The sequence below is a fragment of the Cyprinus carpio genome, chromosome A21, assembly GCF_018340385.1.
Source record: "Cyprinus carpio isolate SPL01 chromosome A21, ASM1834038v1, whole genome shotgun sequence".
NCBI lineage: Eukaryota > Metazoa > Chordata > Actinopteri > Cypriniformes > Cyprinidae > Cyprinus > Cyprinus carpio.
The window spans coordinates 24,441,158-24,461,609 of record NC_056592.1 but is presented as its reverse complement, the minus strand read 5'-3'; the positions used below and the strand labels follow the sequence as shown (position 1 = coordinate 24,461,609).

Sequence of the window (20,452 nt, the reverse complement as noted above, 5' to 3'; positions counted from 1 at the left end):
AGAAAAAGATGAGAGGAGAGAAAAGAGTGTGCTGTGTTGGTGGGTGTGAGTGTGCGAGGAGAGAGAGTGTGTGTGTGTGTGTGAGAGAGAGAGAGAGTGTGTGTGTGTGTGGGAGAGAAGAGAGAGTGTGTGTGTGGAGTGGTGAGTGAGAGCGAGAGAGAGAGAGGATATGAGAGGAGAGAGAGAGAGTGGTGTGTGGGTGTGAGAGAGAGAGAGGAGTGGTGTGTGATGTGTGGGGGAGAGAGAGAGGGTGAGGTGAGGAGGGGGAGAGAGAGAAAGGGTGGGTGGGGAGGTGAGTGAGAGGGGGGGGGGAAGAGGGGGAAAAGGGTAGAAGGACAAGGGGGGGGGACTGGGATTAGGGGAGGAGAAGGAGGGTATTACTTGTAAATATTAAATCCCAGTAAAGAGGGGAAGCCGCACCAGCAAAGAAGGGGGCGGGGGGAGTGTTGGGGAGGTGAGGGAGGGGGGGGGGGGGGAAGGAAGGGGAGGGAGTTTGGGGCGGTGATCAGTTGTGAGGAGGAAGTTGAGGGGTGGGGTGGATCTCCAAAGTGAGGAGGGGCTAAAGGGGGCGGAGCTTTAAATTCCTGCATAAATCACCGGAGAGAAGGGGGAGGGGGGACGGGGGGGGGGGGAAAGACCAGCTCAAAAAGACCACAGTTCACAATCAAGATTTGTGGACAAGGGGAGGGTCCATTAGAATGGGCGGAGTTTGATGTCATAAGGGGGGTATTAGTTAAACCAATAAGGAGGGGGGGAATTACAAATGTGAAGGGGGGGGGGGAAATGTATGGGGGGGGGGGAAGGGGGGGGGGGAGCAAAGTGGGGAATTAACAAATTAAAAAAAGGAGGAAAGGAAAATAAAACTGATTTCGGGGGGGGGGAGTTGGTAGGGGGGGGGGGAAAAAAAAAAATTCACAAGGGGGGCTATTAAATTTCGTAAAAATTACAAAGGGGGGGGATGAGAGGGGGGTTAGGGAGGGGGGGTAGGGGGAATCCTGAAGTGGGAGGAAATACTGTTTTCTTGGGGAGGGCACGGAGGGGGGGGGAAATATTTACATCTTAAAAATCATAGTTTTAAATGAGAGGATTAGGGGGGGGGGGGGGAACGGGAAAGGGTGGGGGGAGAAGGGGCGCGGGGAGGGGGGGGGAATGGGAGGGGGGGAGGGAGGGAGGGGAAGGATTTTTTGAAAGGAGGAGGGGGGGGGGGACAAGGAAAAAGGGGGATGAGGGGGGGGAAGGGGGGGGGCAGGGAGCGGAGGGGGGAAGAGGAGGGGGATAGGAAGAAAAAAGAAGGAGGGGGGGAAAGGAGAGAGGGGGGGGGGGGAGAGTGGAGAGAAAAAAGGAGAGGAGGAGGGAGGAGGGGGAAGAAATGGGGGAGGGGGGGGGAAAGGGGGGGAAAGAAGGGAGGGGGGGGAGGAGGGGGGGGGAGAAGGGGAGGAGGAGGAAGGGGGCGGGGGGGGGAGAGGGGGGGGAAGGGATAAGGGGTGGAGAGGGGGGAAGGGGGGGAGAGGCAAGAGGAGGAGGAGATGGGGGCGAAAGGAGGGAGGAAGAGGGGGAGGGGGGAGAGGGGAAGAGGGAGGGGAAGGGAGGGGAGGGAGGGAGGGGGGGGTGGACGAGGAGGGGGGAGGGGAGGAGGGGGGAAGGAAGAGAAGGGGGGAGGAGGGAGGAGGGGGGAGGGGGGGGCGGGAGGAAGGGGGGGAAGGGATAGGGGGAGGGGGGGGGGGGGAGCGGAGGAAGGGGAGGGGAAGGGGAAGAACAGAAGAGGGGAGCAGAGGGAAAAGGGGAGAGAGGGGAGGGGAAGAGGGGAGGGAGGAGAGGGGAGGGAGGGAGGAAGAGGATAGGAAAGGGGGGGAGAGATAAGAGGAGGGGGAGGGGAGCAAGAAGAAAGGAGAAGAGGGGAGGGGGAGGAGGGAAGAGGAGGGCGGGGGGGGAGAAGAAAGGAGGAGGGAAGAGAGGAATGGGGGAGGGAGGGGGGGAGAGGGGGGGGGGAAGAGAAGAAGGGGGGGAGAGGGAGGGGGGGGAGGGGGAGGGGGAAAAAAGAGGAGAGGAGAGACGAGAGAAAAGGGAGGAGGAGGAGCGGGGGAAGAGAGAGGGGAGGGGAAAGGGGGGTGAGTCGATGAGGGGATGAGGGGGGGAAGGAGAAGGGGGAGGGGGAGAAGCAGGAAAGGGAAGGAGAGGGAAGAGGGGGGAGAGGGAGGGGGGGGGGAGAGGGAGGGAGGGGGAGGAAAAGCGGGGGTGGAGGAGGGAGGGAAGGGGGTGGGAGGGAGAATGGGAGGGAGAGAGAAGGAGGGGAGGGGGAAGGAATGGGGGAGAGGGAGAAGGAGGGGAAAGGGAGGGGGAGGGGGGGGGGGGGGGGGGGGAAAGAGAAGGGGAAGGAAAGAGGAGGGAAGGAGGAGGAAACGAGAGGGGGGGGAAGCTGGGAGAGGGGGCAAGCGAGATGTGAGGGAGAGGAGGGGGGAGGGTGAGGGAGAGGGGGACGGGGTGGGGAGGGGGAGGGGATGGGGGAGGGAGGGAGAGGGAGGGGGGAAAGGAGGGGAGAAGGGGAGGGAGAAGTGAGAGGAGGGAAGGAAAAAAAGAGAAGTGAAAAGGAGGGGGGGGAGGAAGGGGAGGGGGGGGAAGCGGGGGGAGGAGGGAGGAAGAGGGGGGAGGGGGTGAGAGGAAGGGGAGGGGAGAAGGGGAGGGGGGGGAGAGAGGAGGGAGGGAGGGGAAGTGGGGGAGGGGGGGGGGAGGAAGGGGATGGAGGGAAATAGTTGGGGGGGGAGTGGGGGGGGGAGTGGGGAAGGGAGAGGGAGGAGGGGGGGGGGGGGGGGGAGGTAGGGAGGGAGGGGGAGGGGGGGAGGGGGAGGGGGAGGGGGGGAGGGAGGAGTGGAGGAGGGGGAGGGAAACATGTGAGGGGGGGGAGGGGAAGGAGAGGGGAAAGGGAGAGGATGGTGAAGAAGGAAGGGGGAGGAGGGAGAAGGTAGGGGAAGGGGGGGGGAGATGGGGGGAAGAGGGAGTAGGGAGAGAAGGAAGGGTAAAAGAAGGGGAATGGGGATCATAAAGGGAGAAGGTGGAGGAAAGAGAAGGAGGAGGAGGGAGGGGGGAAGGGGGGGGGGAGGGTGGAGGGGGGAGGGGGAGGGGGGGGAGGGGTAGGGGAGAGGGGGGGGGAAAGGTGGGGGGAGGGGGGGGGGGAGGGGGAGAAGGGGGGGGGGGAGGAGGAGAGGGGAGGGGGGGGAGGGAGAGGGGGGAGGGAGAAGGTGGGGGAGGGGAGGGAAGGGGAGGAGAGAAGAGGGAGTGGAGGGGAAAGCAGAAAGGGTGGGGAGAAGGGAGGAGAGGAGGGAGGGGGGGAGGAGGGAGGATGGGAGGGAAAGAAGAGGGGGGGAGAGGGGAAGAGAGAGGAAGAGGGGGAAGGGGTGAAGGGAGAGTGAGGGGGGGGGGGAGTGGAGAAGGGGAGGGGGAGGAGGGAGGGGGGAGATGAGGGAGGGAGGGAGGGGAGGAGTGAAATGGAGGGAGAGGGGGGAGGGGGGGGGAAAGAGTGGAGAGTAGGAAAGTGGAGAAATGGGGGGGAGAGGGATGGGGGGGGGGTAAGGGAGAAAGGGGAGATGGGGGGGAAAGGGGGAGAGAGGGAAGGAGGAAGAAGGAGGGGGGAAAGGGGAAGGGGGGGAAGAAGGGGGAGAGGAGACAGGTGGGAGAGAAAGGGGGGGAAAAAGGGAGGGAAGGAGGGATGGGAGGAAGGGGAGGAGGGGAAAGGAGAAATAGGGGGAAGAGGGGGGGGTGAAAGGGGGGATGGGAGGGGGAGAAGGAGGGGGAAGAGTAGGGAGGAGAGGGTGGGAGAATGGGAGGGGGGAAGAGAGAGGAAGGGGGGGGAGGAAGACCTAAGAGGTGGGGGGGGGGGGATGGGAAGGAAAAGGGGTGAGGTCTGGATGGAGATGGGGGTTAGGAAGGGGAGGAAGGGGGGTGAAGGAAAGGGGAGAGAATAGGAACGGAAAGTAAGGATGGAGGAGGGAGAAGGGGAGATAGGGAGGGAGTAGAGAAGAGGTGAGAGGGGGGGGAGAGGGGGGGGGGGAAAAAGGGGAGAGAGGAGGGAGAAGTGGATGAAGAGGTCCACAGAAGGGGGGGAAAAGGGGGAGGGGGAAGGGGAGTGAGGGAAGAAAGAATTATATGATAAGGGTCAAAAAAGAGGGGGGGGTAGGGAGGAGGAGAAGGGAGGGGGGGAGGAAGAGGGAGAAGGGGGGAAAAGGGGAGGGAGAGGAGATCAGAAGAAGGGTGATAGAAAGAGAGGGGGGAGGGAGAGGGAGAAGGAGGAGGAGGAAGAAGGGAGGTTTTGAGGGGAGGGGTTGGGGGTGGGGGAAGAGGGAAGGGAAGGGGAGGGGGAGAGGGGAGCTGGGGGGGGAGGATGGGGAGAGGGAAGGAGGAAGGGGAGGGAGGGGGGGGAGAGCGGGGGAGGAGGGAGAGAGGGGAGGGGGGTGGGGGGAGAGAAGAGAGGGAGGGGAGGAGAGGAAGAAAGAAGGGTGAGGAGGGGGGGGGGGAGGGAGAGAGGGAAGAGAGGGGGAAAAGGGAGGAGGGGGGGGGAGAAAGGGGGGAGGAATGCAGGGGGGGGGGGGGGAGAGGGGGGGGGAGGATAGTGGAGGAGGGGGAGGGAGGGGGAAGGGGGGGAGGGAGAGGGGGAGGGGAGGAGGGGGGGAGGGAGGGGGAGGAAGGGGGGGGAGGGAGGAGGAAGGGGGGGGGGGGGATAAGGGGAAGGGGGAAAAAAGGAAGGAAAAGATTGGAGGGGGGAGGGGAGGGGGGGAGGAGAAAGGAGGGGGGAGGGGGGGAAAGTAGGGGAGGAGAGGAAGAAAGAGGAGGCGGGGAGGGGGAAGGGGAGGGGGGAGAGGAGAGGGAAAGGGGAAGGAAAGGGGGTAGGGAGGAGGGAAGAATAGGAGCGAGATGGAGGGGAGGGGGGGAAGAGGGAGTAAGGGGAGGGGGAGGGAGAGAGGAGCCATGAAGAAGGTGGAAGGGGGATTGAGAAGGAGAGGGGACATGAAGGCTGGGGAGTAAGAGAGGATGGGAGTGGAGGGGTGGGAATGAGGGAGGGGAAGAGGGGGGGAAGGGGAGGGGGAGGGAAGGAGGGAAGAGGAGGGGGAAGAAGAGGAGAGGGTGAGGAGAGAGGGTGGAGGAGGGGAGGAGAGGGTGAGGAAAAATGGAGGAGGAGCGGAGGGAAAAGGGGGAGGAGGGGAGGAAAAGGGGAGTAAGGGAGGGAGAAGAGGGAGGATGGAGGGAAGGGGAGAGGTGAGGGAGGAGGAGTAGGTGAGGGGAGGAGAGGAGGGAGGAGAGGTGAAAGGAGGGGGGGAGGGAGGAGGGGTGGGAGGAGGTGAGGAGAAAAGAGGAGGGAGGGATTTGAAGGGAGAGAGAAAAGGAGGTGAGGTGAGAGGGGGGGGAAAGGTAAAAGAGAAAAAAGAGGGAGAAGGAGGTGAGAGGGAGGAGGGGGTGAGGTGAGAGGAGGAGGGGAGTGGGGTTTCGCGGGGGTTCGGGTAGAGAAAGGGGAAAAAGGAAATAGGTAGGGAGTGTGAGAGGAAGGAAGAAGAGGGGGGGAAATGGAATAGGGGGGGAGAGGATGAGGAAAGATAAGAGTAAAGAGGAGAGAGGGAAGGAGGATGGTGGGTGAGAGGGAGGAGGAGGGGAGGCGTGGTGAGGGAGGGGGGAGGGGAGGGAAGGTGGAGGAGAGGAGGAAGGGGAGAGAGGAAAAGTGGAAGGGGGAGGAGGAGGAGAGAGGAGGTAGGAGAGAAAGAGGAGAGGGGGAGGAGAGGGAGGGAGGAGGGAGAAGAGGAGGGGGAGACGGGAGAGTCGGAGGAGAGGATGAGGAGGAGGGGGTGGGGAGGTGAAAGGAGGAGGAGGAGGGAAGGAGGGGAGGAGGGAGGGGAGGAAGGGGATCGGAAGGGTGTGAGGTGGAGGAGTGGTTGAAGAATTAACGAGAAGGAGGAAAGGAATGAAAGGGGTGAGGTGAGGAGGATGTGGGATCGGTATGGGTTATTGGTGAAGAAAAAAGGGTGAGTGAGGAGGAATCGGAGTAGTATGGGGAGGGGTGGAAGGAGGTAAGAGGAAGGAGGAGGGAAGAGTGAGTTGGAGGGGAATGGAGGGGGAGGTGGGAAGGGGAAGGAGGAGAAAGGAGGAGGGAATAAAGGAGGAAAGGGGGGGGAAAGGGGGGAGGGATGGTAGGAGGAAGAGGGGGGAGGGTGAGAGGAGGAGGAGTGAGAGGGAGGTAATGAAGGGAGGGGAGTTAGAAGAGAGGAGTAGGGGTAGAGGTGAGAGGGGGGTGTGGGAGGGGGGGGAGAGGGGGGGGATTGGAGGTGATGGTGAAAATAAGTGGAGGGGAAGGGGGGAGAGGGGGTGAAGGATGGAGAAAGGGGGATGGAGAGGAGGTTGGGTGAGGGGAGAGGAAAATGAAGGTGAGGTGAGGGGGTGTGGGGTTGAGGTGGAGAGTGAAGGGGAGGAGGAGTGAGGGGTGAGAATGAGGGGGGGTTGGAGGAGAGGGAGGGTTGGTTAAGAGTAGGGAGGAATGGGGGGTGAGATAAGGAGCGAGGTAGTAAGGGAGGATAAAAGGCGGAGGTGATGGATAGGAGGAGGAGAGGAAGGGGTGAGGTATTGAGGAGGAGGCGGAGTGGAGGGTTTGGGCCCCGGGGACCCCCGGTGATGGAGAGGTGTAGGTTTTGTGGGAAAAGAAAAGGTGAAAAAGGAGGAGGAGTGGAATAAAAAAGGTGGAGGGGGTGAGGGTGAGCGAGAAGAGAATATTGAAAGTAAATTTAATAAGGAGAGGATTGAGGTGAGAGGAGGGAGGGGGTGGAGGTATGAAGGGGGTGATGGTGAATTATGAGAAGATAAAAAGGACCGGAGGTAAGGAGATAAAAGAGAGTGAGAGAGGATAGGGGGGATAGGGTAGAGGGAGGGGGGAGGAGGAGGATGGAAGTGAGAGGAGAGTTCACAATACAGGATCCGGCAGGGATCACGTCTTTGTTCCCGGCGAGGTCTCGGCGATTGTGCGGTTTACCGGGAACGCCCTTCTCAGCGTGCCGCGCTGCCTTACACACAGCAGATCCACCAGGATCGATTAAGCACCAAATCTTAGCTGCGTGACGAGGAAAACAAGCAGATTACAATTCAGAATTGAGCGGTTTCTATTCCAAATCTGCAGAAGAGTTCCTTTAAGTGTTCAATACGGTAGCCTTTATTCCCAATTCTTTCTGCAATTTGACACTTATCCAAAGGAGATTCAATATAAAACATTTATAATTAGTGATTAGACACTGCAACACCAGATTAGCGGCTGTCTGAGCTTACACGGAAGTTATTTTCGACCAAGATAGAGGTGCGTGGAATTTAGTACATTTGTTCGCCGTTCCATCGAGCTCCAAACATGAAAACTTGTCAAAATCGTCTCTGATCGACGACGATGACATTCTGTGTACAGACAAGGATTGAGGAGAGGATTAAATACAATTAAACACTGAGCTGATTACCAGGATTGCGGGGGGGATAATTTCAATAGTTTAATTACTAATAAAAATCTGCATACGTTAAAGACCATTATATAATTCAGTTAAAAAAACCTATGAAGAGTAAGCATTATTGAGTAGTTGACCGTATTCAAGGACAAAAATGTGATGCAAAAATGAATAAACCACAGATATCACATCTGAGAGGGCGTATATGTAAGTCAGCTAAGCATTTGTTAATGGAAAATAATAATAAATCCATAATAATAATATATAATAATAATAATATAAATAATAACTATACATTAACACCATTATGATCTGTACATGATCTCACCTTCTCAATCAGTTTGGAAGCGATCTATTTGTTCACATGGTCCACCGGCCTCACGGTACCTTAAAACACACACATATACGATACATTATGGAGAATAGATAGATAGATGATTTGCTTGGGTGGGGGTGGGGGGCTGTGTGTTATTATAGGCAGAACTGTAACCTTTTGCCCAGGTAGCGTGTCTTGTCTCCGTCTCGGAGTGCAAGGAGCATCATGAACCCAGTGGAAGCGCGCTGGGAACAGGCCGCCCGGAAATCGACCTGAGACAAACATACAAATAGAGAAGGAACATTTCCTCAAGACAAGCTCTAAAATGATGGCTCAACAAAATAGGTCTAAAGTTTAATTGCAAGTTGAAAGGAAAAAGAGTGTTATCACTAGGGATGATTGCGGTTTGTACCTTAGCCGTGTAACAGATTCCAATCAACAGTGGGGTTCCTCTGAGTCGCACGGATCTCGCGCGAGGACTTCCTTACTGATGGAATCCTGAGACACAATCAAACATGCATTCCAACACATCAGCTTTACTGACGGTTTGGCAGCGCAATTGTGTGTTGTTAAGTCTTGATTTAGAAATCTTATATACAAGAAAAAAAAAAAAAAAAAAAAAGTCTACAGAAGAACCAAAAAGATTAGTAGGCATTTAGAACAAATCTGGACAAACCATAGAATACTGTACCACTTCAGCGATGTCTGGACACGGATACAGTCTGAGGTTTCTCTATTAATAGAGCGCTCCAGAGGAGACAGAAAGGAGACCTCGGGAGAATGTGTTTGTCCTTGTAAAGACCTTCAAAAGCCTTGCTGAACTACCTTTGTGTTCAAATGACCTTGCATGCGAGCAATGGACCTGTACTACACTGTAACCCACACACACACACACTCTCTATACAGACGGCACTACACAGTGCATCTGATTTTCATTACCATTAAAAGTATATTAATAATCTGAGAACAGTCGTCAGAGTGTAAGGTAACTTCAATTTAACGCAAAATATTAGTTCAAGAAATAATTATAATAATAGATATAATCTACATAAAATTAATACAGTTAGTGTAAAAAGAAAGAAAAAAGAAAGAGGATTTGCAGCTTTCTGCCAGAAAAGAAACAGATTGTACTAGATGTACTTTTCACTGAAGATAAGTTGCGCCCTTTAAGGTACACAACGAGGAACCTTAACGATATATGAAGGGGGCGGACCAGTATCTCTGGAAAGAGCCTCCCGCCATATGAGAGTGCCTTCCAAAGCAAACGTTTCCATTTTGACCTAGGACCATTTTATGAATTTTATTCTCTTGCATTTTACAGACTGCATCACAATTCGTAAACATTTTCAGCTGTCGCAGTCATATCGCCGACCCATCAATCAACCAACTCACAGCAACAGCATCTTATCCGCGGCGAGGAGTGCCACGAACGTGGGCGCGTGACCCTACAGTTGCCATTCTGCGCGTGCCGTTGACGTCAATCGGTTATTAAATCACCTTTTAGACGCAATTTATAACGGACCTGATGCGACGGTGCGGACTTTAGCCCGATTGCGTTAATTCACTGCCGTCCCGAACTAGCGTTTAGTTTTTTTATAATCATCCATTTGTGAATTAAAGAGTTACCAGCTAATTGAAATACAAATCCGCCATAAAGTAAATGTCATTTACACGCTGCTCATTGTCCTATAAAAGTCGTGTTAGAAGTTAACCGTCATGTTTCGACAAATGCTGTGATTAAAATATTTTCACGAGTATTCGGTGATGGTGCACCGGAAGCGGGGAGGTCATTCGGTCCCTCAGAAAAGTTGAGCGTCGTGTCTTAAAATGTCCGAACTCTGTCACAAAACCTCTGCGGGCATTTCAGCACGAATCTCCACAAACACACAACAGCAACTATTCACACTTCCAAGTAAAACCACCACAGCCATGGTGGAAGGTTCTGAGATCGGAATCAGAAGTCGCGTTCGGAAAGCGTTCGGCATGCGTTCGACGAGCTTCGACAGCAGAACTGATCTCGGTCAGCTCTCCAAAAGGATAGCAGGCATTGACCACACACAAGTTCAACTGCTCCAGCAGAGCTTAATACCGCCAGAGAGAAAGTGCCAGCAACAATCAAACGTGAAAACCGAGAGCTGCGGTCAGATGCGTGCGGGTAGCGTTATTACTCTGCGGGAGAGGTCGTGGTCTGCGTCGATCTCGCGTGCGTGGGGTCGTGTGATTCGTGACGCGTTCCGACCTCAGCGGCGCAATTTATAGACGGTCTTAAACAACGTCCCCATATATGGGAAGCGGTTAGGGCAGCGTTCTACCAACTCCAAACCGGTTACAGCGTTCTCAGGACACGCCCACATCTTCTGAGGTTGATATTGCCAACAAAGTAATCAAATGTAAAAGCCACTCAAACTCGTCACTAGACTGTGTTTATAAACCAGGATTGGAACCAGAGAACATCACCAACACTCAGTTCTGAGGCATTAACGATAAGAGAAGCTAATGCAGTGCAGGCATGTGATTTTTGACACGTATCCCAGCAGATCAATCTTAGTAGTTCACTAGAAGTTAACGAATCCTGCCTCTAGATGTGTGTGGTACGGGAATGCTAGCATAATGGCTCTTATATGTGGTGTAATACTGAAGGTGTATACTTAAGGCTTGGTATTTGGAATCCTGTTAAATAGGTGCATCTTTGTAACTATTAACGTCCGATTTTCTACTATTACACTTCAATGTTGTTATATAGTAGTCGATATACGTTTTAGTGATCCTTTGGGTATTCGATGCATACTGAAATGAGCAATATAACTCACTGATGCTGCAACAAAATAGAACAAGTCTTCTGATTGCTGAAAACCGATTAGTCCGCGTGACAGGAAGAAAATGCGAAATGCCTCACACGAGGACTCCTCCTAGGCCCTGTGATAATTGATACGAAGCTATATGTTCTAGATCTTGAGGTCAGATGTTTCATAGTCGAATAAGTAAGGTGGTTCAGGAATATCAAAACAAGACAAGTTTCTGGTAAACTGATTTTTTACACATAATACTAAGCAAAGTCCCAGGTTTGAAAAGATGCTGTAAATATGATGGACAGATTTTCGCATCTATTATCTGAGTATCTCTCTTAATGATGTGTGCTTGGACCGTCGTTCGGGACAGGGTCCCTAATTCTTCATGGACACTTTTCCTCCTCAGCAGAGGTTTGGAAAACACTCAGACTGTTCCCTCGTCCAGCTCCGGACCTGAATGAAAGGTCAGGTGAATAAAGAGGAAATGTTTGAGAGTGAGGCTTTGGGTTCGGACCGCAGCAAGGGCAACCTCTGATGATGATCACACGCCAGTCAATCTACTGTGTTTCTCCCTCTCTAACGACCAATTTACAGGCACATCAGGTAATAAGTATTAGTTTCCAACGATCATGAGAGAACACTCGTGTTGTCTCGGAGCACAGCATGGACATCCACCAGACTCACAATCAGGTGTATGGAGGTCATTTGTGCCAAAAGTGTACGACTGCCTTTGTACCATACACTTTTATTTGGGTTGTGCACGTTTCTGCTCTGAACGTTCTGCGACACATTTTCTGAATCTAAAACGTTCCGATGCATTGATCCTTCTCCCAGCTAACAAATTATTTTTAAAGGGGAGCGTTTCACTGACGTTCCGTTAATTTTACGAATACTATTATTTCTGTGTTCTATGATTGTTTAAAAATGTTCAGTCGAATGGTTTTTCTTGGTTATGCAACTGTTAAAGAAAAAATAAATAAAATTAATAATTTTGCAAACATTGTGGAAACGTCCAATTTTAATGTTCTCCGAAACACAAGTAGCAACATTTTGAAGTGTTAGATGAAATGTTCAGAAGAATATCCCTCAACAATGATACAGATAATATTTGTGCACTAACATAAGAACAGATAACTGTAACCTATCTATTGATGTTTACCGTGAGAAGAAACACTTGTTCATAACCTTGCCAGAACGTTCTGAGAACGTTTCCTGTTAGCTGAGAGAACAAGACAGCATAAACACCTTTAACCATGTTTAAATGCATTATCTGCTGGTAATTCTGCACAAACCCAAGGCAGCGCATGCAAAGCAGTCACAGTAAGAGGTCGAGCAGATTATTTGAATGAAATACTCAAATCTCTCAGCAAACAAACGAGATTCAGAACAGAGCCGAGCTGCTATGACACATCACTGCCACAAGAGCTGCGCGTGCACAGTGTGTGTGTGTGTGTTGTGTGATCTCTGTCATAGATCCTCATGTCTTTGTGTGTCCACATGCAGAACTTCCTGGTTTCCTCTCTTAACAGCAGATGTGTTCACATGTGTCTCACATTACTGCCTCTTTACACTGAGACACGTGGATAAAAGCATCTGCTTGTAAGGAATAAATAAAAACTGTCTACTAAATGAATGCGAGGGTTTGTTGGATTTGCAAATCGGTCATGTTTGGTTAGGTTGTGCGTTTATATCAATAAATCTGACCGGTTTTCAGCTCACATAGTCATTTCTGTTTGAAACCATCAGGCTGAGAGTTAAAGTCAGTGTTAATGCAAACTGGTGAAATCACATACACACATTCTTACTTTAACTGTTGCCTGTGACGGTTTGGGTCAGCAATCTTTCTGCTGGTGCCTCACGGATCTCTGAGTTTTTCAAAAGGTCTCGAAAAGTGTCCTGAAGAAGGTCAACGGGCGTCTCGTTCACACTCAAGGTGTGCTGAGAATGCAAAACCTTTACTGACTGAAGACAAAGATAAGAGCAGCCTGTGATGGCTGACACGCAATCAGCCGCTGAAAATTCTAATGAGCTCTTGAGTGGAGTGCTGTGATTAATGATTAGTGCTGTGTGTGTGTGTGTGTGTGTTTAATCTTAACTAAAAAATATGAAGCTTAAATAATGTAAAATATAAATATTAGATGAAAAACCTGTTTACAAAATTAGAAATGTACCCATGGCAGATAAATTAAATGTTTAAAAACTACTTAATAATTTTTTTAAACCTAATTGTAATTTAAAAAGACCACCAAAACAGAAATTAATAAAAAAAATAAAGAAATTTAAGCTAATTAATAATATTAATAAAAACTTACAATAGGAATTGAACAAAGACTACAACCTAATTTGAAAACCCTAAATAGTACCTTAAATTAGATTTTTTTTTTTTTTTAAATTACCAAATCACTTATTACTAAAATATTAAAACATATATATATATATATATAATATATATATATATATATATATATATATATATAAATAATTAATACTAAAACTAACACTTCAGTGCGTTTCTTTTTTTGACAAAAATCCAGCGACAGCATGCAGAGATTGAAAACTGAACTCGGTCACTCACTGGGTCAGTTTTGACATAATTTCAGCTGTAAAGCAGTGATGATATGGTGAAGTTTTGTTCTAAAAGCACATCACGCCTCCATGAAGACACGGACAGGAGCTGCTCCGTACAAACTCATTCTCTCTTTATTTGGCATCTAACAGTCAGATTTCTTGGTTTTGTTCAGCAGGATTTCACAGACAAATCATACAAACAAATGCTAAAACTGTTTGACTGGACTCTCCGCCCGTCAAAACACAGAGATATCTTTAGTACCGTAAATCAATCAATGAATTCATAGGGAAACCAATAATGAGTTTGATATTATACTAGAGTTTGCCGTTCCACTGCCTGACTGGGAGAAGAACCCAAGATCTCAAACTCCCTGGAATGTTGGCATCAAACCGTGATGAGGATGATGAAGATGAGAGGCTTCTCTCAAGCACGGTTTAGGTTGATCTTGGGAGCGGTTCTTCTGGCCTTTTTTTTGAATGTGTGGAGATCAGGTCAGATCCTGCAGACGGCTGACAGGTGAAGTGGCAGAGCGTGGTGAAGTGGGCGGAGTCATTAGGGCAGGGGGCGGGGCTTGTTTACATGTTCATCTTCCTGAGGTATGTGTGTGGTCTGTGTCAAAGACGGGTGGATTGACTTGCCTCCGTGAGCATCCTTTTACACCTTTAGCAATGATTTATCGTCTGAAAGAGAGAAAAATAAGAGTGCAAACCTCACCCCAGAAGCAAAAGTAAAAAGATGTTGTCATTTTAAAACTCCTAAAGATAAAATAATGTAAATAAATATAAATTATAAATTTTATCATATAAAAAAAAAGATCAAAAAATATTTTTTTAAAATTAAAATAATAAAAAAAAACTTTTAAAAAGATAAAATAATAAAAAATAATAAAAAAAAAACATAAACCACTCAGAATCTATGACGTTAGATTTATAAAAATAATGACTATGTGAATATAGCTTATAAATCAATTAAAAATAAATGTAAATAAAATATTTTAATATCTTTATATGCAGTATTTGTAAATCATTTATAAATAAAAAAAATGCCCAGAACAAATTTCACCACAGAATAAAAAAAAAAAAAAATATACTTTTTTAAAAAAAAAAAACATATAAAAAATTAATAAAAATTAAGCATAAATTAAATATTTGGTATATTTACATATATTTGTGTATGCTTTGAATATAAAAACATGCCCAGGTCTAATTTCAGCCAAGAAACTAAAGAAATAAAATGACATTGCATTTTTTAAATAAACGAAAATTTAAATATAAATGCATGTAATTGTAATACATTCGTTTTGCCATATGATCTTTTAAAATACTTTTAAAATCTTTTTCAAAGTATAAATTGCTATTGAATGACATATTAGACTTGTATACACTTTATATAGAATATTTAATATATAAGAGAAATGAAAAATCTAATTCACATAACTAATGCATCATAAATCGTGATATTCCATGATAAATATTCCTACTACGATGATTGTTAAAATTACAAGTACACACATGCCATATACTTTATATTTTGATATGGCTCATATATTGTGCTGTTTTATATTTTCACCTTTGTGAGATCTGCCGATGGTGAAGGAGAAGGGGTCGGGCTCTTTCTCTGAGGTCTTCATCTTGATGTCCATGGTGTTCTGGCCGTCCACATTCAGAGCGTCTCTCAGCACCGTGCACTTCCTGCCGGCCAGAGTCACTCCATTGGCAAACAGAGTACTGCGGTCACTGGCGATGATAGCCTTGACCTCAGACGCCTGACGGAGACACACACAGGATTGAGAGTGGTATCATGCTCCATCAAACACAGGCTGAGACAAGCAGAAGCATCCGCGCTCAGATTCTCCTCATGTTTTATCATGTTTCTGAAGATGACGCCTATCTGCAGCTCAACACAGACCGTAAATCAGCCTCCAGTGCTCCGAATCTATTCCAGAGAAGTCTTAGAATGTAACTAGATCATGGTCACATCTTGATGAATCACCTGGCTTTGGAGTGCATTAGGAGTTTTTATTTCAACATCAAGATTGAAAGTTTTATCTTCAAATGTGCTTCAAAGTGCATTAGTTCACCGTTTTAATCTAGTTCATTCTCAATGGAAATCGTAGATACAGCTGCATTTATATCACAAATTTAACAAACTAAGCCAATTACGAGAAAGTTTTGGTAACATTCCCAAGAACGTTAACATTCCGAATGTTCAAAACTTCCAGTGAATTTATATTCCCGACTGTATCAGGATTTTATCATTACGGAAATGTTACTTTAAATGTCCTCTGAACCATTCTAAAACAAGCAGTAACATTTATAAAATAAAAAAAATAAAAACACGTTAAACGAACATTCAACTAAAATGTTTCTGGAAGACACATTCTACGAATGATGTATCAATAATGTTTCATCGCTGTATAAATAATATCACATCATTATTAAAGACTAGATAACTCTGAATGATTGCTAAGTTATTAAAGTTACCGTAAGAACATTTGTTCGTAACTTTGAGAGAACCTTGCTGCAACAATTTGAGAACACTTCCTGTCAGATGAATTAGAGAGAGACAGACAGAATCTCTAAACTCTCAAAGACTGAGCTGCATGTTACGACATGGAAACACACACACACACACTTATTTATCTTGAGGAATTTCACTTTAACACATAGGTTACATGCATACACACACACACACACAATATACACAGTATTATACTATATATCTCATGTCAGAATGCAAGTTAGTGAGAGGAACCGGAGACAGGAAGCACAGTGTTGAAATGACACTTTTAAAACTAAATGTTACTTTATATTAGACACACTTGCGGTAGTTCACTACAGGTCGAAAGTCTCGCGCACTTACGCTAAATATTTAATAGCGAACACACACAATCATCTGAGATAAAATCCTGTCAGAGCGAGAACGCGCGGCGCACCCGCGTCTCCGCCCATGTCTCGCTCTCGCGCGCGCGCCCCTCGAGATGCTCGCTTCCGCCTTTGAATGCGCGCGTGACCAAATAAGGAGCGCTAGACTGAACTCCGCTCCACCGCAGTGAGGAAATTCACCGCGAATGAATAAACCGTACATTATTTCCTCTAATCGCGAGGATGACGGAAACCACAGCGGCTTGCGTTCGTAAAACTTTTAGGAAGCGTGCCTCTTCACGCGCCTCCGCACCGGACTCCGTTATAAATATTCTGAAGAGCACCGGCGGAGATGCGAGCGCATCCAGACTCGCGGCGAGGTTTGAATGAGGAAGAAGGAACAAGTAAGTTAACACAAATAAAGGAGTCGTAATTTTAGACAAACAAAGCGGTGCAAAGTTTCCTCCAGTGTAAATGTCGTACCGAGACTTGGTTCAGCCAGCCGCCCGGTGCTGCCGCCCAAACGGACTCCTGACCCGGTGTGCATCCGAGGATGACCGCATCATCCACCCACTCGCTCTTGGTCAGGCTAGTGATGTAGCTGTCCCAGCTCATGACTGCTGCTTTAGATCTGAGGAGCGGAAAAACACTTCATCATCATCATCATCTGAGCCGCTCCAGGAAAGCGATAAGAGAAAGAAAATGTTACCTGAGTGCGTCTCTGCTCCGATGCAAACTGAGTTTGAGGAAGTCCGCGTGCGTTTATATGCAGCGGAGCGCGAGCCCTCCCCCACGGCCCACTTCCGCACCGCGCGAGACTCGAGATGCGCTGGTTTAGTTTGAAGTCATTTCTGTTTTTTGAGGGTGAACGCTGACTGAAGGCATCTGAAGACTGACGCTGGTGTCCAAACTGCAAACCGGCCACCAAAAATATGTTCTGAGAACTTTACGTGTAACAGGAACGTTATTTATGAATGATACCTGATGTCTGTTTTTGTTGTTGTTGTTGTGTTTTTAAATGTTTTAAAAACGCGAATGTTAGTGGAACATTCCATTGTATCTTTAGCAAACATTACGGAAATGTTCTCTTCTGAACGTTCTGAAACAAAGTAACAGCATACAAAAAAATGCAACATGCAAACACTGACGGAACTTTTAATTTGATATTTTTCAAAATATTATGGGAACGTTATTGAGATCTGAATGTTCTGAAACATGAAGTGAAGTAAAAAAAAAAAAAAAAACCATGTTAGACCAACATCCAGCCTAAATGTTTCAGGGAAATAAATCCATTTCTGAATGTTAGCCGATGCCCGGTTTTTTATGTTTTAAAAACATTTTCCCTCGGTTGTGTGAACGTTAGGGGAACGTTCCAATTTATTATTTTGCAAACATTATGGGAACGTTCTCTTCTGAAAGTTCTGGAAATAAGTAATAACATTTAAAAATATATATAATTTGTAACTTAAAAAAAAAAATATATATATATATATATTTTAGGGAAAAACATTATGTACAAATAGAGTTTTTGTGCGAACGATTTGAAAACAATAAAGACCAGATAACGTTGAACAAACGTTCTATAAATGTTTCTGCAGGAATATTTGTTCATAAGTTTGAGAGAACCTTGCCACAACGTTTTGAGAATGTTCCCTGCAAGCTTTTAATAAACACTCTAGAATATTATATATTTAAATGCATTTATGATTTATGAAATAACTTGTGTGCTTAATGCACAAAAATCAGGTCAGGTCCTCGCTGCATGTCATTATTCAAATAATTGTTTTTATTGTGTGCACATGCATCTTAGTGGAAGATCTTGGATTTATTTTAAGATGCTTTAATGCAAATGTTATTCCAAGCGCACATATATTCTAAAAAACCCCTAAAAACCCAAAAAGAGATGTTTGAAGCGTTTCATAGAAATGAAATGACAAATGAAAAAACACCTTGCAGTCATGATCTGAAGTCATATGATAGATTTGAATGAGGAACAGACTGAAATGGCAGCTCTCAAATCTCATTCACACTTCCACATATTCGAACTGGCTTCACGCTCGATTACAACGGACCTGGCGTGATGCTATTGCGCGGAAGCCATATGTACTACTTTCATGCTGACATGGAACTGTTTATGCATGGAATAAAGCGGTGAAAAGATTTGTCAGCCAATTCTCATTTTGTGTTTCAGATTGAGACAGCAGGAAGTTGAGCAAATATTGACAGGAGATTCATTTTCCAGCGAGCTATCGCTTTAAAGCATCGACTCATCAAACAGGCTCCTGCATCATGATAACACACGTGAGCTTGTGTGCTGTTTGTTCACTTCCTAATCAATCAGAGATCCTTCTAACTGTACTTTGAGTTAAATCTGAGTTAAAGTTTAAAGTCTGAGCTGATCTGGAGTTTGTCGTGAGTCTGGCTGGAGTTTGGCCTTTTGCAGAGCGATCGAGAGAAAGGAGGCGACAGAATACATCAGAACGTGACCACAACATCCTGTTTGTGAATCTGCAAGCTGCATGATACGACAGGAAGAGTTACAGAGACAACCGTCCTGAATGAGATCAACTGAACTTCATTTCTCTACTGTAGGCCTATCTGACTGTGAGAAGATGCTGTGGAGAACATCTCACTGTCCAATCAGAGCAGACCAGACCAGAAATGACTACTGGAGAAACCAATCAGATTGTGCCATGTGAGAGAACGGGGCGGGACCATCAGCAGAGTGAATTTGGCAAGTTACACAAATTGGGTAACCGGTCGAGAACGAGTCAAGCTTTACCTCGGATTCAGAAGAAAAATAAAATCGCACTTCTAGAAAAAAAGAATGATTTCAACTGTATTGCAGTGGTGTTTCTATCATGAAAACATTCTTAAGAGTAAAGGTTCTTTACTGGAATCCACGGTTCCATGTCTTCACTACAATGTTCTTTACTAGGGGAAAAAAAAGAGTTCTTTTGAGACCCGTTCACTGGAAGGTTCTTTGGAAAACCCAAAAAGAACCCAACTAACAAAAACATGTTCAGTTTTTTAAACGTTTAAACAATGTTTGTTTTTACTTGAATGTTACATGAACATTCCATTTTACAAACATTACGGGAACGTTACATTTGAATGTTCCCCGAATAAGCAGTTACATTTAAAAACGTTAAATGAATGTACAACTAAACTGTTTCAGATAAAAACACTGCATGAATTATGTATAAATACTGTTTTTGTGCTAATGACCGTATCACTTTAAACGAACATTGTATTAATGTCACTGAAAGAACGTTTGTTCGTCACTTTGAGAAAACCATTCTGAGAATGTTCCTTGTTAGCTAGGAAGCCCTTTTACTTTTTAAGAAAACTGAAGAACAAAAATGACTAAAAATCGCTCAAAACTAAAATGTATAGACGTAAATAAAAAAAAACAGGTTTATGCTAAAAATAAATTCTATCTTTTCTTTTGTTTTTGGGTTGAAGACAGAAACGCATGGTAATGAAGGAGAAGCAGCAGATTTGAGTTTAGATGTAAATGTTCTGGAGCTGTGGAATTCATGCTCATGTTCTCACTGGTTAGACCAGAGTGAGAGACGTTTCTATCATAACATGCGAACACACGCTGACTAATGTAGTGAAAAGAGAATGTATGCCTGCGAGGCAGGCAAATACACACACAGGATTCTTTTCTCTGGGTGTGTGTGATGCGCACACAGAGGATTGTTATCTGTGAGTTTATTCAGACTCAGGCGATTGATCAGCGATAGAGTGTGATTTTAGCTGAACCACTAAAATAATACTAAAAACGGCCAGCGCTTTTGATAAACGCTGATGAACAGTTCTGTAGTCTTTAGATGAAACACAGATAAAAACGAGGAAACTTTCACAACTCACAAAACAACAGAGCAATGATTGAGTGCACTTTACTTTACTCTTTTAGATTCCTGTCAGAACTTAACTATGATGCTGGTCTATAGAAAGTTCTGGCGCAATCAAAAACAACTATAGACTCTTAAAAATAAAGGTCCTAAAAAGGTTCTTCACAACAATGCCATAGAAGAACCATTCAGTCAAAGGTTCTTAAAAGAACATCTCTTTCTTACCTTTTTATAATCTGAAGAACCTTCTTTCGCCACGAAGAACCTTTTGAGAAACAGAAAGGTTTTCTTCAGAAGTTAAAGGTTCTTTATGGAACCATTTAGAAAAAAAGAGATTCTTCTAAGGCATTGTATTTTTAAAGAGTGTACAAAATAAACCTACTGACTTACAGTCACTGATTATCAGTAAAAACAATATATTTGACACTTATTGAAAATTATTGATACATCCATATATGTAAGTAGACTTGCATGTGTATGGAAGCTCATTTGCAGCGCTTTGCAAGAAAGGAAGGTGATTTATGATGAACGTCTGTGATTGACGTTTGGTTGCTCCCCATGGGATTATGGGTAGCAATATTAAACACTGTTTTTTGT

At 46.6% G+C, this 20,452-nt stretch overlaps 1 protein-coding gene and 1 long non-coding RNA gene across 2 annotated transcripts; one reads left to right on the top strand and one right to left on the bottom strand.

Moving 5' to 3' along the window:
• Nucleotides 1-14,656: 14,656 nt before the first annotated feature.
• Nucleotides 14,657-16,864, bottom strand: LOC109086941 (profilin-1-like). Its single transcript, XM_042711403.1, has 3 exons — nt 16,705-16,864; nt 16,479-16,626; nt 14,657-14,896 (listed from the first exon to the last, which is right to left on the bottom strand). The coding sequence occupies exons 2-3, from the start codon at nt 16,608-16,610 to the stop codon at nt 14,672-14,674; spliced, it is 357 nt and encodes a 118-aa protein (XP_042567337.1). The 5' UTR covers nt 16,611-16,626; nt 16,705-16,864; the 3' UTR covers nt 14,657-14,671.
• Nucleotides 16,137-18,894, top strand: LOC122134731. Its single transcript, XR_006153071.1, has 3 exons — nt 16,137-16,399; nt 18,187-18,296; nt 18,588-18,894. It is a non-coding gene; the product is annotated as an uncharacterized LOC122134731 (long non-coding RNA).
• Nucleotides 18,895-20,452: the final 1,558 nt, after the last annotated feature.

Coding starts and splice junctions, on each gene's coding strand:
- LOC109086941 (XM_042711403.1), bottom strand. CDS start 16,610: ATGAGCTGGGACAGCTACATCACTAGCCTGACCAAGAGCGAGTGGGTG. Junction 14,897..16,478: donor GCTGGCTGAACCAAGTCTCG/GTACGACATTTA, acceptor TGTCTCCGTCAG/GCGTCTGAGGTCAAGGCTAT.